The following is a 20494-nucleotide window of genomic DNA, read 5'->3' on the forward strand; positions in this document are numbered from 1 at the left end:
TGACTGTTTCAGAAAGGATGAGGTCTGGTGCAGCTTGTCAGTCAGCGTGACGGGCTAAATCCAGAGCTCAGAGGACCCACTATGGCGGGTCACACAGTTTAAACCCATTTCTGACTCTCATTCAGGCCCTTTGTCTTGTGCTAAATTTTACTGGGAACATTTCAGCAGTGACGTCTGAACTCCATGACAAACACTAGCTCTGAAAGTCCGTGATTCATGTCTGTACTCTCCCTCAGGATGCACACGATTCTGCTGAGAGTCTGAATTATTTGTGCGTCCGCCTCGAGCTAAAGAAGTGTGTTTCGTAGCTGCTGTGATAAGCTCTGTATTTATACTCTCCTGAGATGAGATTATTTTCTCCACGCTGAGTCCATTGTTCAGTGTTTGTTATTGCTGTCAATCAATGCTTCAATCACTACCTCTATATCGCAGCATATTAATGACCAAGTATTAGAGCATTGTTGTTACTTCCTCGTGTTATTTCAGACCTCTTGTATGATTTGTTATTTACTTTTAGCAATAAGCAGAGTCTCCAGTGTCGAGCTGTGGAGCTGCAGTAGATGTGTAGAGGTGATCACAGGCTTTGAGGAACTTATAGGAGTTTTCTATGTGCGTCTTAATAATCTGAAGGGAAGCAGTTTCATTAGAGGAGAACTGAACGGGTCCTCTGGGTACAGACCAGACACTGTGCGATAACCTGGAACAGGAGACAGTTTCCCAAAGCATTTGTAGCCTCCAATTACAGGTGACCATTTTTCAGTTATTTTAGAGGAATACATTTTGTTCACTTTCTTGCTGAAAGAAAGATCAGAACATTGATACCACTCTCTTGCCTGTGCAGTAATTAAGTGGGTGGAGCCATCAGTGGGCTAGCTTAGCTTAGCATAAATACCTAAAGATATAATCTCTAAATTTTTCATTTAAATAAATGTCTGTTAAGTCACTATCTATCGCCGAATGAGATAACACAATGGTGATTGAGCCTATGGCCCGCTGATGAAAGCCTTTGTATTTGCAGTATTATAGACTGGGTGTCTGTGGCGACATTCGCGGAAAAATCACAAGCGGTCCCCAGTTAGTGACGCGTTTTCCATCAGCCAGCAGTGGTTGGTCTGTCAGAGAGGGTAGGCGGAGCTAAGCGGCTGCTTTTCCGCTCTCTGCAAGTGTTGCGAGTAAACAGTAATCTACTATGGCTGAACAAACAAAGAAAAGATCGATGACTACAGATACAACTTCAACAATAAGTGAAAATCCAAAGAAAAAGAAACAAATTTGACTCTCAGATGAAGCAAAGCAAAAAAGGAAAGCGACCGTCAGTGAGGAAAATTAAGAATTACAACCGGAGCCAACCTTGGACATCTGGTTATCTTGGACGTATGCGCCCACAATTGCCTTTTATCGCCATTAGGTGCCGCCAGATAGAACAAAACTGAGAATTTCGAGATTATATCTTTAAGCAGCACCTCAAAAAACCCTCAAGCTAACAAGTTAGTCTCTATAGATTAATCTGTACATAAAACAAAGTGTGAAAAGTTGTGGCTTTAAAAGGAAAGTCAGGAAGTCACTGCTCCGAGCCAATAGTCCAACATAATACCCATATACACTTTGATTTTTATATAGATTTAACAAGAAGGAATTTAAATATTCATTAGTGAGTGTTTAAAGTTGCTTTTCTACTGAGCCAAGCTAGCTGTTTCCCTTTGTTTCTAGTCTTTGTGCTAAGCTAAGCTAATCACTGCTTTCTGGACAGACATTGGCGTGTTTAGTAAGAAAGTAAAGAAGCCCATTTCCCAGTTTTTAGTTTTTACTCGCAGCTATTTGTGCTCATGTCTTTACTGTTTTTTGAAAGATTTTTACCCACTTGTCCATCTTTACTTAACAGTATTGCATTTTGTGGAAAGCAAACAAATGTTTTGGGAAACCTGAGAGACCATAAACCTTGTGTTTGAGATTGCGAAGCACATGCTGTACATTTCTCCTTTGAAAAAAAAGAAATCTGCTGAAGGCAGAAGCGAAGGAGCAAATGGACTCAGATTGAAAAGCTCCACTCATGCAGACGTGTGCGACATATCAAAGACATTCCAGCTAAAAGAGTTGTGCTGCTGAGAGAAGCTTTTCAGGAGCCTCTGGGTCTTTAAGAGTGACCAAAATGTGTTTTATTTCAAAGTCCAAATTCTGACCAATCAAAGCAAAAACATCAAAGTCCATCAGAAAGAATTAACACCTCATATTTCAACATCACATCTCTTTAGGATATACAGCTTGGATGTATTAATATCTCATTCAGATGTCCTGATCCGGTGTCAGTATCAAACATCAGTGTGTCTACATGTACTCTAAAGCTCGCCCTGTTGTAGCCTCCAGTGTCTTAGCCTATAGAGACCCCTTACTAAACTATATAACATTTTATAATCTCTAATATCAGCCATGACCTTGTGTATGACGTAGTGCATACTTTAGAGATGTATTTGTACTTCATTTTAGCTGTACTTCTCTGCAAATACGTTGTACTACTGTAGCCTATCTATAAAGAAAAAACAACACTCTTTTTTTGCTGCTACACCATTTGTGCCCTATTATCATGTCTTTGTAGAAAATAATGCAGTTTTATGTTGTATTAGTATATAAATGCCAATTAATAGATTCAATGTCCACATTAACGTGTATACTGCATCGTCAAATATATCCAAATGATACCAGGATACAACCGTGATGTTACAGATGTTATTAAAGGAAATGTCTTATTTTTCATATAAACCTCTGGTTTGCTTCCTGTCACTGTTTATCCATGCTGATGTCCCCGTCTAATGTCCTCGTCCCCCCCCCTTCTCTGTGTTTGAATCTCTCCTTTGACGGTAATGAAAGGTAAACAGCAGCTTTGATTACAGTGACACCCTGCGAGGTGGGTACAGAGACAGTGTGTGTGATGTGAGGGGATGTTATGAGACATAATATTGTTCCCTCTCCTCCTCTCTGACGTGCTGCTGAGTCAGAAGCTGGTCGAGTACAGCGGTGTGCGGACCCACTCAGTGAGGCACAGAGTTCATTTACCGGAGTGCAGCTAGGAGTCACTTTGATGCTACTTTACACTTCTACTACACGACATTTCAGAGGCAAATACTGTACTTTTTAGTACACTATTACTAGATGAACTAGATCAACTCCATCTTCACTTTTGATGTGTCCTAACATTAGGTGAAATATAGGCAAACAAACGTTTAAACATGCAATTTATCCAGCAGAATAAAATGCATCAAACATGCTAAAATAAAAACATGCCTAAAGTCTAGTTCACATAAACAGTGTTGATCATGTGACAGCATTTCATTAAATCTGTATTTCATCCAGCCATTATCATCCAACCCACTCATAAAAACAACACCTATGAACACTGATGTATAAATAAAAAGCCTTTCAATAGATCAAACTGTGTTTTAAATAGTTGACATACACAAATTATACTAAACTATTTAACACTTGCGAGGCCATTCTGCTGCATCATTTACTTTTGTTCTGAAACTTTTAGTACGTTTTGCTTCTGATATAGCTGAACTTCTATCTTTTTTACTTGTGATTTAATAGTTTTACATCATGGTATTTATATATAAGTTTAAAATAAAAACCTTTTGATCCTTCCAATAATGTTGCCTAACACTTTCAGTTCTTACTTTAAGTGGACATTGCCCAAAACTGAGCTGACCAGTTTCAAAACTTTTCTGAGTCATTCAGACTCCAAAACAAGCAGCCTTTAATCTCCCTTTAATGACAGCCTATTTCTACCACAGTCACTTGCTGTAAATTCCTAATCTTCTATGACAGTATTATAATAATGATTGATGACAGGATATTAATAGCTGTTTAAATTGACCATCATTAGTCGTCATAGAGTGGGAAGAAGAGAAGTGAGGAGAGGAGGAAAGAGGAGAGGAGCTAAATGCTGCCGCCAACCTATCTGTCTGGAAGGGCATTATGCCAGTACTAAATATAGCTGCAAGATTAGGGAGAAAGAGAGAGAAAGAGAAAGGGACGGAGTGAGTCATGCGTCATGATACAGAGAAGATGCCTTTACTCCAGAATCTGCTTTTAAAGCTCGGAGCTCGTCTGAACCCCCGAAATGTCCTCCCACTGCACAGATGATCACGTGGCTCTCTCACTATGTTCTGATACATTTAATGCATAAATCTGACTTCCTCACACGTCTGCCCCCCTGCCTCCCTCTGCACACCTCTCTCCATCCACCTCTCCCTCTCAGTCTTTGCTCCTGTATCAGGACTTCCTGTATTTTTCCACCTTGCTTTCTGTGCGTTCAGAGTCGTGTTTGTCTAATAACTCCAGCCATGGTTTCCTCCCTGCTTTTGTTGCAGCAGCTGTGTCGAAGCAGGTACTGGACGCTATCTGGCCTGCAAGTGTGTTTTGTTAGATGCTATCAGCACTCCTGTGTGTAAGTGTGTGTGTGTGTATGTGAAAGAGAGGGAGTGATTAAGAGAGAAAGGAAGAGATTACGTTCAATATGTTCAACACAAAGTAGAGTCATGTGTGTTTTCTGGTTTGTCTGTTAAGCTGGCAGGGAAGTGAATGTTTTTTAACGTCACTTGTGAACACAAATAGCTTTTTTTTTTTACATCTACCAGAACAAACAAAAAGTGTTATCTGCAGCAGAAACATGGATCCACCGGCCTCGTCTGTCCGAGTCCACTGGAGGACATCAACCTTGATAAAAGATTTACAGTTGTTGTCACTACATGGGAAAACGTTTCTGCAAAGTCAGTGACAAGTTAGTGTGAACGTGACGGCCTTTAGGAGGGCGTTTGTGGACTATTGGAATTATCATAGTTCTGTTTTGCCACAGCTTGTTGTGCATAGTGAACAATATAGTTTTAATATTTCATAATGACACTTAGCCTATCATCAATCATTAACAGCCAACGCTGAATGCTTTAGCCAATGCTAAAGTCAACATGCTAACATGCTCTCAGTAACCAAGCTAACATGCTGATGTTTAGCAGGTATGATGTTTACCTTTTTCACGATCATACTTTAGCCTGTTAGCATGCTAACACTTGCTAATTAGCAGTAGACACAAAGTAGAGCTGAGGCTGTCATTAGTTTTACTGGTATAGCCTTCCACAAATAAATATAATATAAATATAAATAACTATTTCTGAGAATTAGTTTTTGCAATTTATCTTGAAAGGGACGTGTATATTGGATCCAAGTTTTATGACAATCTATCAAATATTTATTCAGACATTTTCCTCTATAAGCCACAGATTTTAACCTCATGGTTCTTGTGCAAAAATGATTAACCATAAGGTACAGATCCTCTTGGGATCTTGAATGTTTATACCAACTTTTATGGAAATAATTTATTGCCATAAAAGTTGGTACATCCAATCCAGAAATTGTTGCTTTGTTTTTGTCTGGACAAAGTTGGTGGACTAACATGGTAATCCACTCTCCTGTGTTTTGGCTTCACACTGCTAGCTTGACCAGAAATAAAAAACAATATTAGAATATATATGATTTAATGGGATACAATTGAACAAGTGAAAGCACTGCATAGAAGTAATGAGATAAAATCCCAAGAGATTTTGAAGGAGAAACTGTTCTCTTCTGTTCTGACGTAACTTTGTTCAGCAAAGCAGATTAAAACATCAAATGATGTGTGTGTGAAAGCATAAAGGAGTGTGTTTTTGCAGGCGGAGATAAATTCAGTGGATTACAGTGAGGTATAAAAGGTGAAGGGAGCGTAGATGAAGTAGATGAGGGGTGGTGCAGGGCACAGGGTTTGGCTGGGGGTTTTGTGGTTGGGGGTCTAGCAGGTAAGTAGGTGAGGGCATAGTTGTGGTCTGGACATGCTCCATCTTGTCAGACGGAGGATGCGGGTACCAGTAGGAGTGATTGGAGATCAGAGAGGCGGCTGGATGTTATCTCTCCATGCGAACCATACCTGCAGGTCGACTCACCTGAGGCAGCAGCCAATCACCTTCTCCGTCTGTCTGCCTGCTCATTCCTCCTCCTCTGCAGCTTCTAACTTAAGGGTTCATTTCTCCCACATCGACATAACATCACTTATGACACATTGTGCCTCATCTAATCAGTCTGAAATATCCCTTATCATGTTCCTTTTATGATACTACAGGTGCATTACTACTCTGTTAATAATTTAGCCTTAATAGCATTGATTGATACTCCTTACCACTGTGATTCTGATGTTTGTGTGTCAAATCCTTAAAGTATGCTCCCACATATCACCTGATAAATCTAGTGAAATGCATAGTTATGTTTCTGGGGTGAGGTCTGGTACCTTTGTGATGACTTCTTCTATTTGGTTTTGTTGTACTGGCGAGTAGCCTACTGGCAAAAACTGGGGCAACTGCTTCAGGGCCCAGGAGAACCCTCTAAAGCTGTAGTTGCCCTTTTATTGTTTTGCAGCAAATTTAGCTTTAACAGTAACTTTGTTTGGGTAAAGAGGAACATTAAATTTTAGACTGATAATGAAAATGTAAATTGTAAAAATCTACTTCAAAGACCTTGATTATTTTTCTTGATAGGGCTCTTACACAGGGCATACAGTAACTTGTTTTACCGATCAATTACCACACATATAATTTCAAGTTTAAGAAGACTGTACATAATGTACAGACAGGGAAGAAATGAGAAACTACCAGCCTAGCTGATAATTGTTTGCCTTTGGGGACCCCCTTCAGGATAATCTGACAATGGGCTCTAGGATTTTGAAAAGCATACTTTTGCACATGAAAAAATTAGGGCCAGCATCACAACTTTAACTAAATAATATGGTTTATGGGAATCATGGACATACAGTATATAATTGAAGTATAGAGATTTTTTATTATTTTATCATTTAAGTGAATTTATTGTTCAGGATTTATTGTCCTTCTTCTCATACTCCCAGCTAGAGTACAGTAACTAATTTCAATTCCATTTAATGTATCTTATGAATGTGTACTATAAACATGATATGTGGCGACCCCTGGTGGTGGCGTGTTGTGCCTGCAGGGATTTTCCGCCACGGTGAAGTAGACGTGGCAGTGACGTAAATGCCGGAAATGACCCGGATCGGAACTTTAACTCCTGGGTTGATTAGTTTTCACCAGAAACACCGAGGGCTCTCCAAATACGATGTAATATCGATTCAAGTAAGTTGGAATTGATCGATTTCCATCTCTTAAATAGTATTCAACATTACGCGGTTGGTTTATGTCGAATTTGACCAAGGTAAAGCAAGATGGACCGTATTGAAAAAACCCCGGTTAGCTTGTTGTAGCTACCGTTAGCCTGTGGTTAGCCGGTCAGGCCGTGATCAGCTGTGTGTCGTGATGGGCGGCCTGTATAAAGAGAGCTGGTTCAAATCAATATCATAACATAATAGTACGCACATTCGGCTTCATTGTTGTTTATTTATTTATTATATAGCCTGCGGTTCAGTCGGTCTCGTAGTCGTGTTGTTAGTGTCAGAGAAGCCTGCTGTTAGCTAACGGTACCGGCTGGCTTTTTACCACCTAACTAATCTAACATAATCAAAGCTATTGTTGTAATCATTTAGATTTCAAGCTGTCAACATGTGAGCCTAAAGTTTGCTTTGCCACGTCTTTTTTCGTTTTCGCAGACATGTGTGTACATATGGCCATGAAGGATACCCCACCTTGGATGTGAGTCTGTCCGCACATCTGGAGGTCTTCGTATTTATCCATCACACAGACCAGAAGTAAAGGACCGAGTACTCCCCGGTGGTTTCTGGTCTACAGCGGGCTGTTGACCCTTTATCGGCGGCAGGATGACGTGCCGAGACCGGACCCTCGAGTTCCAATCAGCCTGTAAATCTCTCCAAGGCAGACCGGTATGTTGGTACACAACACCTGACATCGCAACATTAATGACAGTAATAATACTTGATGTGAAATGTGTTATTTTTCTTCAACTTTATAGCATTTACATTACAAGTATACTGATGTATTTTCACTGTGGTTATCTTAGCCCTGGGGAATTTTATTTTGGTTACTTTTGGTTTTTGTTCCTTGTTTACTTTCATCTCTGTGTCTAGTTTTGGTCTTATATTTGTTAGAATAGTCTGAGTTTATTTATTTAGTTAATTTGTCCAGTCAGAAAAATTAATAAGAACCGTAGTCCAACTCTTATTAGCAACTAAGGTCCAGTTAAGAACATTTTGATCTTTCATGTTGTCTTCTAAAAGCTGTGTTTTAATGAAAAGTAACTTCAATTTCAAAAGTAAAAATTATCCAGCTATGCTAATATATTGGCTGATATTGTTATCACAGAGTCACAGATGTCATAGTATATCTGGGGGCTGATGTAAAAGAACCATCTGCAGTATGTTATTACCAAAGAAGCCCTTGAGGAAGCTATGTAAGCTAAATAGGCCTAGTTGTCTACTAAAGAGCACTGAAGTTTATTTTTCAACTTAAAAATGTCTCTGCAAATATCATAGACAAAGTCCTTTTAAAAGATAGACTTAAGGGATCCTTATCCACAATGTTTGATTATGTTACGTGGCAATATTGACCGATTGACTGTAGCACAGGTGTTTTAAACCCTCAAATATCATTATTATTATCAGACTCAGTTATGCAGTATAAGATAGAACATAATCAAAAGTTGCTGGTCCTCACAGGACAATGCTGACTTAGAGTCCAAAAGATGATACCAAAATAAAAGCAACAATGTAGAATTCACTTGTACTTAATAACTGAATACATTATTGATTAGGTTAAAAGAAATGGGAAATTAGTCCTAAATCCAAGTTGAGGAGTTCTGTAGTTTTTGTCAGTAACCTCTTTAAATTTCTTTCCATCTCATGCTCTCTCTACTTTTCACCTCCCCTGCCAGAATGGAGTCCAGCCGAGCAAACCAGCACTTAATGCCCTCAGGCAGCGCAGTGACTTCACTGTTATGGCCAAGTAAGTTCCTCATAGTCTTGTGAATATTTGCTGAATGTCCTTGTTGTGTTTATTTTGGGTGTTGAAATATTTGTAGTCAGACTTTATTACCCTTCACATCCTCATAGCTTGTGAAGTACATCTTTATTGAACTTTTGTAACATACTTTGAAATAAAACTCTTTTTTTACATTGTGTTAATTGAGAGGATAGATATGTTTTTTTGTAGATTGACTGGTCCAGGGTATGTTTGGCATGGAGATAAATCCATGTAATCTAACTGATAACATGACAAAGAAAGCTAAATGCTTTTGTTTGTTTTCTTGCAGGAGAATTGGAAAAGACTTGAGTAATACGTTTGCCAAACTGGAAAAGCTCACTATTTGTAAGTGTTCCTTTAATGGTATTTGAGCATCATTTAAAATGTTCCAAAAATCCTGTTTGTGTGTTTAAAACATTCAAAATTTTGATTTCACCTGCTGTCTTTAGTGGCAAAAAGAAAATCTCTATTTGACGACAAGGCAGTGGAGATCGAGGAGCTAACATACATCATTAAACAAGTGAGTTAAATGTTTGAACATATCATGTAATGTTTTTCGGTTAACATTCTTAAAGTTATCTGTATTACTTGTGAATAATCATAATGTTTGTGCTTTTAGGACATCAACAGTCTAAACAAACAGATTGCACAGCTGCAGGACTTGGTGAGGTCCCGTGGAGCTCCAGGTGGCCGACATATCCAAACCCACTCTAACACTATAGTGGTGTCATTACAGGTATATTAATAAAGGGCTTAGTTAGTTAGTCTTAAAATATATCAGTACTTACTTTTATATTTAAAATTGTTTTGTATCTCATATATATCATCATCAATGTTTGTACAGTTGTATGTAATGTATGAAGCTTCGGGATTTTTCAACCTAGACCCATATTTTTTCCATGTGTGTCAATTATTGAAGTCAATCCAGTATTCAGGGAGGGAGCACCGGCCAGCAGCTGCCAAATGAGATACAATGTAACTAAACGGGGCACCGCACATACGCCAATATACAGCCACTAAAAGCGCTTGTTTTTGCTACTGACAGGTTCAGATCGTTATAATATGTCTGACAACACTGGCAGCCATGCTACTTTACCTTATGCTCTCTGTTGTTGTCTGTAACCAAGTCTCGCTCACGGAGAAGTCTCACGCTAGAATCTTGCGCAAGACCGTACTTGAGAGAGAAGACGAAGAGGGAGAAGTTGTGTTGGAGTACAGAAAGCATTGCTCAGTGCTATCTTAAAGATTGTCATGGCTGAAGATTTATCTGATTTCTACGATTCACTCCTCTCTCCTTCTTCCTGCAACAACCACGGTCTCGCGTGAGATTTCAGCGCAAGACTTCTCTGTGAGCGAGACTTGGTTACAGACAACACGGAGAAGTCTCGTGCTGAACAAACGACACTTCTCCCTCTTTGTCTTCTCTCTCAACTATGGTCTCACGCGAGATTTCAGTGCAGGACTTCTCCGTGAGCGAGACTTGGTTACAGTCAGTAGCAAAAACAAGCGCTTTTAGTGGCTGTATATTGGCTTATGTGCGGTGCCCCGTTTAGTTGCATTGTATCTCATTTCGCGGCTGCCGGCCGGTGCTCCCTCCCTGAATACTGGATTGATTTAAAAAATTGTTGTCTCCACTTGTCACTTACACACAAACACATGGGAAAATAGTTATCCTTTAATGCTGCTTAACTTTGATGTATTTTCTGTTGTCTACAGTCCAAACTGGCTTCAATGTCCAATGACTTCAAATCAGTCTTAGAAGTCAGAACAGAGGTGAGAAGCGTTAAACTTTATCATTCAAGCGGGGAAAAAACTGCACTTTTAGAAATGGGCACAGGTCTCACAGCCCTCCATCTTTTGTCTCTGTTTGTATTCAGAACCTGAAGCAGCAGCGCAGCAGGAGAGAGCAGTTCTCCCAGCCTCCTGCCTCTTCTTCTCCTCTGATGGCCAACAACTTCAGTAAGTTCACCCACACCACAGCTTCACGCTTTTACTCCTCGACTATGATTTTTATTATTTTTACAATCATCTTGAATTAAATGGCAATGGCACCAGCAGGTAATCACAGCATGCTGCTGAAGCTTCTAAAGGGCGTGTTCACTCTTTACGGATTTTGCTTGTGGGAAAAGTTTTAACTCAGCCACGTTTTGAGCTGATTACACGGCTCGTGTGCTTGAACTCGGTACCAACAAGCTGCAGTTTGGCATTCAACTCGCAACCTAAAATAGTTTCCTGTTGGACAGACAGGGGTCAGAGGAAACTGTAAATATCAAGTAACAATCTGGTTTCATACTGATTGAAGGAGCCGACAGAAATGCAACACACCAGCTCAGATTATATCTGCGTTTCAGAAATTAAAATTCAAACATTTCCCACCTTTATAAATCAAATTTTACATCTCACATTAAAGTTGGCAGTTTGAAAAAGTGTGAGAGAGTGGACACGCCGTTTGTTGTTTCAGTGTTTTGGCTTTTTTCTCAACTTGTCCGGCTCCTGCTCAGTTTACCATTTTGCTAAATAAGTTGCTAAACATTTTGCTGAACAGGCTATATACAAGGGACCCTCTAATTAGGGCACCGGGAGCTCGGATGCTTCGTGTGCACACATTTACACTGCCAGCCAAATGTTTATACCGGCCTTTAAATCTCAACTCTCAACCCAACTTATATTAAATATTTCCTTAAATGAAATCATCAAATTTATATTAATTAAATATATTTTAAATAATTTGTATTTCTATAATTAGGTTACTGTAACAGCAGACAACATTAAGCATAACTTTCCAGGCTTAACTGGTGGACCTTTCCAGTGAGTCTGCCTGTACTGATGTACTATTATTCAATACAGTTAAAATGCTTGCCAGAAGGAATTCTTAAATTCAAAGGTCTTTGAAATATTCGTGTTGGCGAAGTTTATAACGTTTTCATACCAAAACAAAAAGCTGTATTGTTCTTATTTACCTATGTTAGTTTAGATTTCATAATTTCATGTTATTTATATTGAACAAATTTAGCTACAAAATGCCCTGGGTGTACAGAAACATTTGAACTGGCAGTGTACTTCTCAAACAGCTGTTGTCATAGGGAACTGCTCGAAATCCTTGTGAATGATTATTACTGTATTTGGTCATCTATAATGCAAAAATTAAAAAATATTTTAGGGAGCCGCAAAAAAGGGGCCCAGGAGCCGCATGCAGCTCGCGAGCAGCGCTATGACTACCAGGGCAATACAACCTCAAATTTAAAAGGTATTTCCCTGGAACGTTTGAATCTCCCAGCGGGTATAACTAGCTACTGTATGTGCCCGCTGGTCTTTTTGTTTTCCCCTCTTCCATTGAGGACTTCTGTCTGATCTTGTTGAACATGCGTGTGTGTGTTTTGTCTTGTGCTTGCTGTCTCCCTGCAGAGAGCTCGGTCCTGATGCAGGATGAGTCCAGGAGTATGGGGGACGTAGCCATCGATATGGACTCTCAAGCCAATCCCATGCAACTCCAGCTTATTGATGAGCAGGTAGACTGTTGGTCTTTATTTTTCAAAGTCAGGCAGATAGAAAGGAAGATCTAAATCTGTAGCACAAAAAAATGTTAATTAAGTCAATAATTTACAATATAATCTTCTTTTATATCTTCTCTATAAAATGTAATTGAATAGCTAAATGTACCCCCTTTTTTTCTCTTGCTGCTCTGCCATCACAGGACTCATACATCCAGAGCCGTGCAGACACCATGCAGAATATTGAAAGCACCATTGTGGAACTGGGCTCTATTTTCCAGCAGCTTGCACACATGGTCAAAGAGCAAGAGGAGACCGTTCAGAGGTAAGAGGGAGCTAGACAAGAGTAATGTGCTAGTTCACTTGCTTTCTGGAAGTTAGAAAGAAGAGTGATACCACGCTCATGACTGTGTGGTGAACAAACAGCTCAAGCCAGGCTAGTTTAGATGAGCAGAAAAGACTAGAAACTTGGGATTTTTATCCTTTTTTGTACAGTTAAAAAGTGAGCTTTAGAGATGCTGGTAAACGTTTTTTGCCTCGACCCGATTTAGGCTGTTTTCCTCTCTATCGAGTTTTATGCTAAGCTAAGCTAACTGGCTGCAGCTTTAAATTTAATTACAGTACCCACATATGTGTGGTATTGATCTTCTTGTCTTACAATCAGCAAGCAAACAACACTGGAAAAAAATGTTAATTATAGCTAGCATATCTGTTTTTAAAGTCCTGTCTCACTGAACTGCATGCTGGGCTCTTTAGGATTGACGCTAACGTGGAGGACACCCAGCTGAACGTGGAGGCCGCCCACACAGAGATCCTCAAATACTTCCAGTCAGTCTCCTCCAACCGCTGGCTGATGATCAAGATCTTTCTCGTCCTCGTCATCTTCTTCATCATCTTTGTCGTCTTCTTCGCTTAAAGCAAAGAGGAGCGGCTGATGGAGGGAGAGAAGCACATAGAACGAGGGGATGTCAAGCGAAAGCTGGACTAAAACAACGTGCCCAGACAACATTTTTGAAGGAGACTTCTGTATTGAAGTGATGGTTTGATGGAGACTTGGGAGACTTTTTCCATTAATACAGACTGTTTGGTTCATCCTAAGCCACAGACTCTTAAGCTTAACTCGACAGTTCAGTGAAGAATGAAGATGTTGAACTCTGTTTAAATGAAAGAATAAATTATCTAGAGTCCCCACTTTGTATAGAGAGAGCAAAAAACTGCTCTGTATTGTACTTTGACCAATTATTCATAAACATTTAATCAAAATGGCTATAATTTAATGGTTTGATTCTGCAAACTGTATTTTTAATTTTTTTTTTCTTGCTCAACCCCTTTACCAGAAGTCATCCATAACTATTAACATTGTTACTTTCCAAAGCCAAACACCTGAGCTGGAGTCTATTCTAAGATAATTTTGCTTCTTAGTTTCCTTGCTTTTTATTGAAGCGCATGACTGTTTCACTCGTTTATCAAGAATTCTCCACATACCCCCAGTTAGTAGTGATGTAAAATATTTTTTATTTACATATATTCTTTCTTGCTTTCAAAGTTTATTTGCCAAATGGGTACTTTTAGAGAACTGTGACTAAGTACAAAGACTCTACCTGTGGTCCAGCATTACAAGAAGGCAGCTGCAGCCAGCTGACAGGGGTTTGCTGATACAACTCGGGCATGATCTGTATGAGATGTTGATGATGATTTATGTAACACTGTTTTAAATGAAGCTGTTGAGTTGCCAGTTGTTTGGCAGGTTGAATAGTTAAAAAGTGTAAACCTCATACAGTCGGTACTGCAGAGAGACTTCAGCCTACGAGTCAAGTATCTGAACAGGATCCATGTTTGACCTCAGTGCTAATGAAGGGGTTAAGCTGGTTGTCACTTATTAAGTGAGTCAACCAGTCAGATTCCCTGAAGTGTCTGGTTGGATGTCTCTGTTGTAGTTGCTTCCCCTTCTCCATCTATCCAATGTATCAGATGTTATTTAAATGACCACAGCTTTTTAAGAAAGAAAACATTCTTCCAATTTTTTCCACCTGTTTATTTTTTGAGCCAAATGCCTTGACTTCAGTGTATAAAGTGCAAATAGTGTTAATGATGTATTGATAAGAAAGTGCATATTAATAAAACAATAAAGGGGGACTGGCATTCAAGGCTGAGACTTTCTTGGGATAAGAGGATTAGTCAGCAGTGATATAATTAGCCATGCTAAGCTAGGAGTCTAAGGCTAGTCAACAGAGATGTGCTAAGCTGGTGCAGTTTTCTGTGATATAAAGCCAACACTTTAACACTACAAAGAGATATGGTACTTATTTATTTATCAAGATACAGGACCCAGACATATTTACATACAAATATTCTGCCTTTTCAAGATGAGAAGATCCATCTTTTGTAGAATAGCATGAAGGCTGTTAGAGCTTGAAAATGTAGTGATCAGTAGGCAAAAATCCAGGAGTCACATTTAGTCTCAAATCAAACTGCTTTAACCACATAATGATGACAACATTGCATTACCTCCCAAAATACAAACATATTATTTACAATAAAGAAAAAAAGAGAATTGATCATTCTAGTTAAGTTTTTCTTGTAAGGATTTGATTGATGGGTTCACCATGCGGCACCAGCTAAATGAGCGGTTGATATGGAGTCCTGAATATACAGACGACAGGCTTTAACTGACCTTCCACTGCAGAGACACGTGTCATGGATGTTTGTATGACTCATCAGGACCTTGTATTCAGATAGTCCTTTAACAGTGTGGAGCTGCATGGATGGCAGTGCTGGTTGGTTTGTAGAGTCTGAACTATCTCAACAACGATGGGTATCCTAATGACCTTAGCTGACATTTCCCGCAGCACCAGCACGTTGTCATTACTGTTTTTTAAGTGAAATGTCTCAATAAATATTGGATGAATTTCCATGACGTTTGGTTCAGACATTGCCGGTCCCCACGGGATCATCGGTAAAAACTGTGATGATCCTCGGAGTTTTAATGTTGCGCCATCATCAGGTAAATTTCTATTTGCCCAATATTTTAGTATATGACCTGAAGAAATGAGGACATTCCCATCAGCCTCAGTTTTACTTTGTGTTTAATGCTAACAAGCAACACGTTAATCTAAAACAGTGAACATATTTAACACTATGAGGGCAAAACATCAGCAAGTAAGCATTGTTATTAAGGCTATGATAGCATACTGACGTTAGCATGTAGCTCAAAGCCTCAGCACAGCCTCAAGGATCTGTTAGCATGGATGTAGACTTTTAGTCCCGTTGTTCTGGTCCTGTTTTAGAGCCCAACAAAATTATAATTGTAGGTTTCAGTATCTAAAACCAAACCAAAACTTCTTGATGTCCGTTAGATGTCCCAGAAAGGAGACATCAACCTAAGTCCACTCTCTGGACTTTTCTCCTCATGAAAGATGACAAATGATTAGAAATAAAAAACATTTTATTCTGTCTTTATTTTACCCTGTGCTACTTTATGCCCTTCCCTGCAATTCCCTGATATTTTCAACTCCCCATATTTATTGTATTTTTCTCCTTTGTTCTCAATTTCCCTCCTTCCTGCCCCACAAGAACTCCTGTGGTGCTCCTTCTCTCCCTCCCACCATCATCTCTGCGTCGTCTCTCCCCTGACTGTCTCCCTCCTTTCTCTCAACACTGGGCACTCTGCTCCATCGGGCTGATCTCTGGCATGCTCTTGCTCCTTCCCCTCCTCGCCCTGGCTTTGATGGCCTCCTCCTCCACTTCTCCATCATCATCCTCATCGTCTGACCAATCCACCTCCTGCTGCAGATTCCCCCTGGAGCCTCTCGTGCCTCCGCCCTTGAAGAAATGACTGGTGCGAAACTTGGTGCGGAAAGTAATGAAAGAGAGGCTCTTGCTGCGCTGCTGCTTCTCATATATGGTGTCCTGCGACTGCTCTTCATCATTTCCGTTCATCTCGTCCACACACTCGCGAAGTACAGAGCGGAAGAGGCGGGGAACCTCATGGACATCAGGCTCCATCTGCGACACCAACCTCCTGAACCTGCAGTTAGAGCATTTTGTGATTATAAGCAACAGCCTTACCTAAACACACAGTACACATAGTTACAGAGTTCATTACAGTCAAGACAAAATAATACAGAAACAAGGTTAGACATGCAAAAAGGCAGCAGAAGCACACAGTTGTAGGCATAAATGTACAATGACCTTTGACCTTGGACACAAAGGATTAATGAAATGCCTGTCTATTATTTGATAGACCAAGAATCCAAACCCAATAGGTTTCAGTTCACTATTTATGTAGACTACAAAGCAGCATCGCCATATCTGCTCATTTTTTATTAAAACTTTTAATTATTATCAAAATGATTGTAGATATATTTTCAGTTTGTCAGCTAACTAATTCAATAATTGAGACCAGTGTAATGCAACATATGGTTAGAACAGGTTCCTGAGCACAGTTTGTGACCCCTTGTTAGGTTATCACTGACATTTAACTTTGAAGATATCATATATAGTCTCTTAGAGAAAGAATGAGGAGCTGAGAGTTTTATTCTGGTTTATACTTTCTCTTAATTTCAGTAACAGTTATATATTTCTCCTTCAGTCACTTTGTATCTGCAACATGTCTCTGTCTCTTCTTTGCTGTCTCATTTACCTGACGATCACAGGGCCACACTGTGCAGGAGGGATCTTGGCACACAGCTCCTGCAGCTCCAGCAGGTCATTGGGTGTCAGCTGGTAGGGCTGTGGGGTCGGGTTGTTCACCAACCAGCTGTAGTCAGCTGTGGAGGTTGAGCTGCGACGGCGGCGCCGACCCTCCGTGGCCCGCTCCAGACGGATGCGTTCAGTGCGCTTCACCATGGCCCCCAACTCCAACATGAGAGTATTGGTGACTAATTCTTCACTGCTACGTTGGCCCGGGACTTTGGGCTCAAGGGAGAAAACAGCTGACCAAGGAAACATCTGAGAAAGAGGGACAGAATGTTTTCTCAGTTCCCACACCTTACAAAAAAAAATATGATTGATCAATACAAAACATTTTCTTGTTCCGATTTCTATAAAGGGCTTTGCTGATTGTCTTACCTTCAGAAACTGGGTTAACAAAGCTGCAGCGTATTATTTTCTGACAGAAATCCACCTGTTGTCTGATGAAGCTTCTGTTAGCAGCCAGATGACCAGCAGGCCTCCATAAAAAATGAATCTCTCGACTCCAGCTACCTGACTGCCTTGCTACCTTTGAAGGTCCTTGGCAGACAGGCACTGTAGCTTTGTGAGGAGCCCGAGGAGTGTGTGTGTGAGTTTGGGATTGAGAATAAATGTAATCCTGTATTAATAAAGACGAGAAGGGCTTACCTCACATGAACGTAAACCTGGGCAGGAGTGAGTGTTTGTGTGTGTGACAGAGTTCAGGTAGGTTGTTTACATAATGGTATGGTGTCTGCTAATTAGGCTATCAAACACTTTTTAAAAAATTAATATATGTCCCTATTATATCCTTTAATTCCACAGTTAAATCTGTAAAACCGGTTTCAGCTCGTTGGCACAATAGGGCTGGACAGTCTTTCTCAGAGCCACTTTAAGCCACTTCCACACGGTCTGACTGAGATATTCCCATGTAGCTATGAAATTTTAACCACCATACCTACTGGTTTAAATTATCCAGCACACCTTGAAAATAACACAGTGTGTGTGTCTGAAAATGGTCCTCCAGTTTGCAGACGATAATCCTGCAGGCACATCTGTAATCATCAGACTGTTATGGCACTAAGATTACATAACTGTCCATATAATCTCTCTTTACCACACCTATACACTCTCCGTCTGTCCCACTAGATAGCACATGGTTTTTTATGTAAGGTAACTCCAGGCAAGTTTCTGGGTTTCCGCACCACTCAGCACTGAGGCACCAAATCCCAGATTATATTCAAATCCAGAGCCTAGCTGGAATGATTGGTTGTAAGGACTGTTATAATCTAATTACAGTTGCCTGCAGTAGATGCCCCCACTGTTGTAACTAAACAGGAATGGGTGTGTGTTACTTTGAGTGATCAACTAGCTTTAAGTTATTAAATAATATTTAATGAACACATTAAAAAAATAAGTTTGAGGTGTAGAAATAGTAATACTAATAGTAAAAACAGCAATAATTTCAATTTTCAAGAGACAAGAGGACACTTTCACACGATGATGCATATAAAATAAAATAAAATAGCAAAACAGTGCTGAGAAAGAGCTGTGCTTCATTGGCATGGTAGTAGAAGCTTAGGATGTGGTGGTGGGTGATCTCACGTAGATTGTGAAGAGGAGTGGTCTAAACACAGAGCTTTGGGGTACACCTTGGATAAAAGGGGTGGGGTTTAACCTGGAGTGTCTGATTGTAGCGAACTGTTGGGGAGATATGGCTTGAACCAGGAGAGAGCTCTACCAATAAGGCAAAGGTAATCGGATAAGGGGTCGGATAAGGGGTCAGATAAGGGGTCGAGGAGGATGAGGATACAGATGTGGCCTGAGTCAGCAGTGAAGAGGAGGTAATTAGTCTGCACAACAGTAGCTACAATCATCATCATCATTACATAGCCTATAATAAAATAATTCTGTTGTGATACTGTAACATTTCACAAACAACACATCACATAATACAGCATCGACCAATTTATATTAAGGTCCTAGAACTAAGCATTAGTTAATATGTAATAAAGCCCAGGTGACTTGCCTGTACTGTAAAACTGTTAATCTATCTTGTTGTTTGTCAAATACTCTGTCCTTATTCCAAAAACATAGCAATTAAATCGCCTCCTTACCCCTGGCCACCGTTCTGGTGTCCAAGTGACAAGGTCTACATTTGCATTTTTAGACTACAGACAATATATTTTTTAAGGGATATCGTCTGAAAACAAAGATATATTTCGATTAGCACTGCTAGCCTTTTCACATTAGTGTAGTTTCACTGTAACCAACGATACCGTTGTGTTTGTAGTGAGGTAATGTGTCGCTAGAGGTCATCAGAGGTTTATCGCCGCCGCGAGGACTTTTCCCAAACATTCTCCTGCTACGTCACTAACCCCTGCTCCGCCTCGTGCCACAACGACTCTGTTTCTGTTGGCTTGTCAGCTGCACGAGACGCGCGGTGTATTGTCTTACTAATGAAAACTGTCAGTTAATGTCAGTTGCTAACTTCGGTTCTGTTGAAAGCTACCGTTAACCCGGTGAATAGCCGGACACAGGAGACTATTGTGACTGTCAAACAGACAGAGAGCACCGCCACAGCTTTGTGTGAGCCTCTCTGGCGGCTGGCGCCCTTTGTAACTCGCGAAAGTGAATGGTAAGTAGCTTTAGTGTTGGGTTAGCTTGTAGCATCATTGCTAGGTTAGTTGTCTGTCACTGACCGCTGATGGGTCATTAGGCACTAACAAAGCGATAGAAAATCCCATCTGAACTGGTCGTGGTACGGTTAGGGCAAGCTTAACCCACTGAAGGTGTTCATGATGGACGTTAAATAGAAATAAAACATTTTGTTATTTGTAAGTTGTCAGTTCTGTTTGAACCTCGTGACCAGACGTTGGTACAGCACAGGCCAGGGTCCGACTCCTCTTCTGAGCTTCTTCATGAACATATAACTATTTGATATGTGTTAGTGTCCTATTATAAATAAGCTGCCTTCTTTATTTATGAAGGTGTCAACAGTGTCATGTAGATAGTTTGCTATCATATTGAAGGGATATGTTTGAAACCATTGATGTTTGTATCTCAACCCATAGCCTACAGCTGCTGTCTATTATGATGTGATTATTTTTGGTGAAAGTTCAATAAGACCCTCTTCTCTGTCTGGTTGTTGGGATAGAAACTTTACAATGTATGAAAGATAGGCCTAAACAGAAACATGGGGAGAGAGCTGGGGGGATGACATGCCATGAAATGATGCTACAGAAATGCATTAGCTGAAATACAGGGAGGGATGTTACAGGTACATGTAGAAAGTTATACACCACTCGGTCTCTGTGTGGAAACACTAGTGACAACAATGGAAATAGGTCCAGTAGTTCATGATTTTGTCCC

The 20494-nt window shown here is 40.1% G+C and overlaps 2 protein-coding genes across 3 annotated transcripts; one reads left to right on the plus strand and one right to left on the minus strand.

Moving 5' to 3' along the window:
* Positions 1-7075: 7075 nt before the first annotated feature.
* stx5a (syntaxin 5A) lies at positions 7076-14598 on the plus strand. 2 transcript variants are annotated; one of them, XM_069670551.1, is made up of 12 exons: positions 7076-7163; positions 7634-7864; positions 8872-8942; positions 9250-9305; positions 9410-9480; positions 9580-9696; positions 10677-10733; positions 10838-10919; positions 12121-12207; positions 12366-12469; positions 12655-12776; positions 13208-14598. In XM_069670551.1, exons 2-12 carry the CDS (start codon positions 7802-7804, stop codon positions 13365-13367), a joined length of 990 nt encoding a protein of 329 aa, XP_069526652.1. In that variant the 5' UTR covers positions 7076-7163; positions 7634-7801; the 3' UTR covers positions 13368-14598. The 2 variants fall into 2 exon arrangements, with proteins under 2 accessions (XP_069526652.1, XP_069526653.1); XM_069670552.1 differs by lacking the exon at positions 12121-12207.
* Positions 14599-16102: 1504 nt separating this feature from the next.
* Positions 16103-17401, minus strand: LOC138598539 (protein RD3). Its single transcript, XM_069670334.1, has 2 exons — positions 17094-17401; positions 16103-16478 (listed from the first exon to the last, which is right to left on the minus strand). The coding sequence occupies exons 1-2, from the start codon at positions 17399-17401 to the stop codon at positions 16103-16105; spliced, it is 684 nt and encodes a 227-aa protein (XP_069526435.1).
* Between the last annotated feature and the right edge of the window lie 3093 nt (positions 17402-20494).

This window comes from Semicossyphus pulcher, unplaced genomic scaffold, assembly GCF_022749685.1.
Source record: "Semicossyphus pulcher isolate SPU_LCO1_2020_fin unplaced genomic scaffold, fSemPul1.0.p SCAF_2, whole genome shotgun sequence".
Lineage (NCBI taxonomy): Eukaryota > Metazoa > Chordata > Actinopteri > Labriformes > Labridae > Semicossyphus > Semicossyphus pulcher.

Bases quoted from the DNA above. Each gene is read 5' to 3' on its own strand.
- stx5a (XM_069670551.1), top strand. From the start codon at position 7,802: ATGACGTGCCGAGACCGGACCCTCGAGTTCCAATCAGCCTGTAAATCT. The intron at 10,734-10,837 runs GTGAGAAGCGTT...GTTTGTATTCAG, and splicing joins TCTTAGAAGTCAGAACAGAG to AACCTGAAGCAGCAGCGCAG. The intron at 12,777-13,207 runs GTAAGAGGGAGC...TGGGCTCTTTAG, and splicing joins CAAGAGGAGACCGTTCAGAG to GATTGACGCTAACGTGGAGG.
- LOC138598539 (XM_069670334.1), bottom strand. From the start codon at position 17,401: ATGTTTCCTTGGTCAGCTGTTTTCTCCCTTGAGCCCAAAGTCCCGGGC. The intron at 16,479-17,093 runs GTAAATGAGACA...CTCTAACTGCAG, and splicing joins TGTGGCCCTGTGATCGTCAG to GTTCAGGAGGTTGGTGTCGC.